The following is a 3,550-nucleotide window of genomic DNA, read 5'->3' as shown; positions in this document are numbered from 1 at the left end:
GCAGATGCACTGTAGCACTCAGGTCAGATTGTGCTTGTTTCAGGCTGGTTTTGGATCCAGAGCTCTCTGTTATTTTTCTATTTATTTTATTTTTCAACTTTGCAAACAGTCCTCAGTCAGCACTAACCACAGGGAGAATTTCCACTCGGAAAGTACAGGCGAGGTTTTTTTCTGCCGTTCAGGCACTGGAAGGCTCGATTTCGGCTGTAACAGGGAGAGGGCTGTTCTGTTCCACCCGTGCTGACCGGCTAGGTCTGAATGCTTAAAAAGGCCAGCTTATTCCTCAAGTCCTGATGTAACCCCATGTACGGCATTTGCCCCAAGGCAGTGAAATTCCAGCAACTTGATACTTCAGGTTGTGACCTTTGAAGGGTTAAGGGAGCCCCAGCTGCAACCTCCCGAGCTTGCTTTGATGCTCAGTCAAAGCCAGGACAGCTGCACTTGTGATAGTGCTGAGCTGGGTCCTCTGGGCTCTGCCAGACTGCGGGACGTGAGTATTGTCCCCAGGGATGGGACATGGCCTTGGAGATGGATCCCTTCGCCTTCCCGAGCTGTGATAACTGGCTCTCCTGGTGGAGCGGTTCCCAAGTTTGCTGTGATTTTGAGCTGATTCCTGCACAAGAGGTGAAGGCAGAGGAGAGGAGGGCTGCAAAGCCTTCCCTTGCATGGGAGCGAAGCCGCCCATGTCTGGCAGTGCTGCGGGGAGGGCTGGAGCTGGAAGGAATGCGGCTGCGTCTTGGCGGAGGAGCGGAGCAGGAGTTTCTGGCTGAGAGGGAGCGACTGGAAAGCAGGTTTGCACAGGGCGCCGCTTTCCTCCGGTCCCCACCTGTCTTCCCGTCCTCTTCCCTGCCCAAATACGCTCTTGCCAGCTCTCCTGGCCTGGCGGTGGTTTGGCAGCCAACGGCTGCTGCAGCCAGCTGGATCTCGCAGGTGGGGGTCACGGGTGAGGGTGCCCCTCGCTGCCCAAATCACAGTGATAGACCCCCAAGATGGGCTGGCATTCACCGTGTCTCTGTAGAGAAACCTCCCCCCCCCAGCTAACTGGGAAGCAGGATGGCTGGGTGGAACGAGCCCTGGGGTTCAAGAAAAATCTTCATCTGGCTGTTAGGAGGGGGACCTCAGCGCTTAACCAGAGCTCTTGCAATAAGGATATTTTTAGCCTGTGCGAATGGTGGTGTTTATTTTTCTACTGTTGTGCCTTTTCGCCTTTCTCAGGGATTTTATTGCTCATGAAGGCAAGGGTCTGCAGTGACGCTCTCTGCCTCCGTTGCTCCAGTTCCATCTGCCCATGCATTACCCATCCAATCGCCCCCAACGAGCCCATTTACAGGGCAGTGATGGGCTGTTGCTGGCAGGAGCACCTCGGCTTACCTTGGACCAGACCTTTCCCTGAGGCTGGGGTGCCTGTGTGATGCCCTGGCACATGGGGTTAGTAATGTGTGTGCCCCTCTTTGGGATGGGACGAAACAGAGGAACATTGCAAGCTCATTTATTGTCAGTGTTTCAAATCAGTATTTTTTTATTATGGATACTCATCAGGTTGCTCACACTGTGGCAGAAATTTAATAATATAAGGCACAGGGAACATTCAGAGGTAAAAAAAAGAATTCTCAGCCTGTGAGACTTAACTATCCTTTTGCTCCTGTCAGGACCCTCTCTATGAAGCAAAATCCAAATACCTTCTCCCTTCCCTCCCGCCCATCCCTTAAACCCCCAAATCCACAACAGGAAAAAAAATATTACAACCTTTCCCTTGAGCGTGTGGCAAGCACATGTCTTTCTCAGCAGAAATGTCCCTTCCAAGCCTGACACAGCTTCCCTGGGAGAGCAGGGCTGGAATTTAAGCACAACCAAGGCAGAGGTGGGAAGTGCTCAAGGACATGGTGATTTGGGGAGAGCTGAGAGTTTTATCTCAGCTACAGCAGAATCGCAACAGCAAGGTCAGCCAGGTGCACCCTGGGGGGAACAGGCGGCCGCACCCCATCTCCATTTGCAGCACAGAAAACACACCAGCAGAACAATCATCGAGTAATGGTAAAGCACATAGCACTTTCAAACCTTTATTTTTCAAGGGGATTTTACAGGATGGGATGTGTTCCACTTTATTTCTTTTAAATTCTGTGCGCTTTCCTATTTGGTTTTTTTATTAGCCTTTATTTTTTTTTGCCCCTCATGATTGTTAAATTCAAGCCCTGGGAATGGAAAAAAAAAAAAGGGGGAGGGTGGAAACGAAATCCTGCCGTTCTATCTTTCTCACCCTTCTCCATCCACCACGATCTGGGTGACTGCAATGTCACCCGCAGCTGCTCTGCTCGAAAAGCCCAATCCTCCCACATCCTCTGGCTCTGCCTTCCCTCGCTGACAGTCTGTAATGGGGGCAGTGAATCGCTGAGAGGTCTTTGCATCTACGCTGACATGCCCAAAAACGTGCTGTTAGTAAGAAGTTAAAGAGAAGTCGATTGGAGAACGGATACTGAGACAGAGCGGATATTTAGGACAGGAACAGGGTCGGTCAATGGTAAAGACACGTTGGAGAGAGAAAGGGCTGATAAGAGCATGTGGAAACAGCTCTGGAGTGAGTAATCTAGTGGTAATAGATTAGGCTATGAACGAGGACTGTTATTTCTCTTAGCACCGTTACTACGTATGTTTAGATCTATATTAGCACCTTGTTCCCAGGGAAAAAAACAAAACAAAAGCGGTTTAAAAACCGAAGGAAGTGGGAAGGTTAAAACGAGACAAAGTTGGCAGCAGAGACGGAAGCTGGGGGTTTAGATCACAAGATCCTTGTCTATGTCCTCTGTGGAAGGAAGAGAGAGAGACGAGGTTAGGAGGTGGATGCTGCCAGGGTCCCCCCTCCCTGCTTTTCCCTCCCCAGGACCAGCTGTAATGCATCCCAAGTGGGGGCTCTGGGGCTGCTTTTGAGTGTCCCCTCCACCCCCATCCCCTCCCAGCTCAGTACTTACGCTCCTTAATGCCAAAGCAGCTGGCCCACTCCTCCAGGGCGATGTACTTGTCGTTGTCCAGGTCACAAGCCTCGAAGAAGCGGGTGGTGCAGTGCTCCATGGGGATGAGGGGGGCACGGAGCGGGGCCAGCTCGGTGTGGGACAGGTACCTGCCAAGGTGACCGCATGGTCAACATGCTGCCCGCCAACACTAGCCACCCGCCACGACCAGCCACCCTCCCATGGGTGGGAGATGCTCTTCCGGGTGCGGGGGCCAGCGCAGGGCAAGATGCTGGCTCCAGCTTGCCATCTGGTTTGAGCTGCTCTCCCAGTGCCCACCACTGAGTGTCATGAAGGTCAAGGACTGGTGTCTGCTTTTGCAACCGGCTGTACTAGTCACAAAATAGCCAGGAGCCAGGGGTCCTCGCTAGCTGCCCCCACCCCATGGGTCTGTGTATGTGATCGCTCTTGCACCCATCTCCAGCTCACAGCTAAGCCAGCAGCTGCTACTTCAGCTGTTGTCCCAGGGCCTTTGGACTAAGATATTTTAGGGAACTATCATACGACTGTACATCTGAGAAGACAGAAACTCCACCCGAGGCAGA

At 52.3% G+C, this 3,550-nt stretch overlaps 1 protein-coding gene across 1 annotated transcript in view; it reads right to left on the bottom strand.

Annotated features, from left to right (window-relative positions):
- Nucleotides 1-2,427: 2,427 nt before the first annotated feature.
- Nucleotides 2,428-3,550, bottom strand: part of SPARC (secreted protein, acidic, cysteine-rich (osteonectin)) — a 3,437-nt gene continuing 2,314 nt past the window's right edge. Inside the window, exons 8-9 of the mRNA XM_010079213.1 lie at nt 2,967-3,115; nt 2,428-2,800 (exon numbers count right to left, since the gene is read on the bottom strand). Coding sequence (XP_010077515.1) covers nt 2,772-2,800; nt 2,967-3,115 — 178 coding nt within the window. The 3' untranslated portion in view covers nt 2,428-2,771. The remainder of the gene's footprint in view (nt 2,801-2,966; nt 3,116-3,550) is intronic.

Source organism: Pterocles gutturalis, unplaced genomic scaffold, assembly GCF_000699245.1.
Source record: "Pterocles gutturalis isolate BGI_N339 unplaced genomic scaffold, ASM69924v1 scaffold43333, whole genome shotgun sequence".
NCBI lineage: Eukaryota > Metazoa > Chordata > Aves > Pterocliformes > Pteroclidae > Pterocles > Pterocles gutturalis.
Note: the sequence above shows the minus strand (reverse complement) of the source record. Positions and strands in the feature narration are given on the sequence as shown.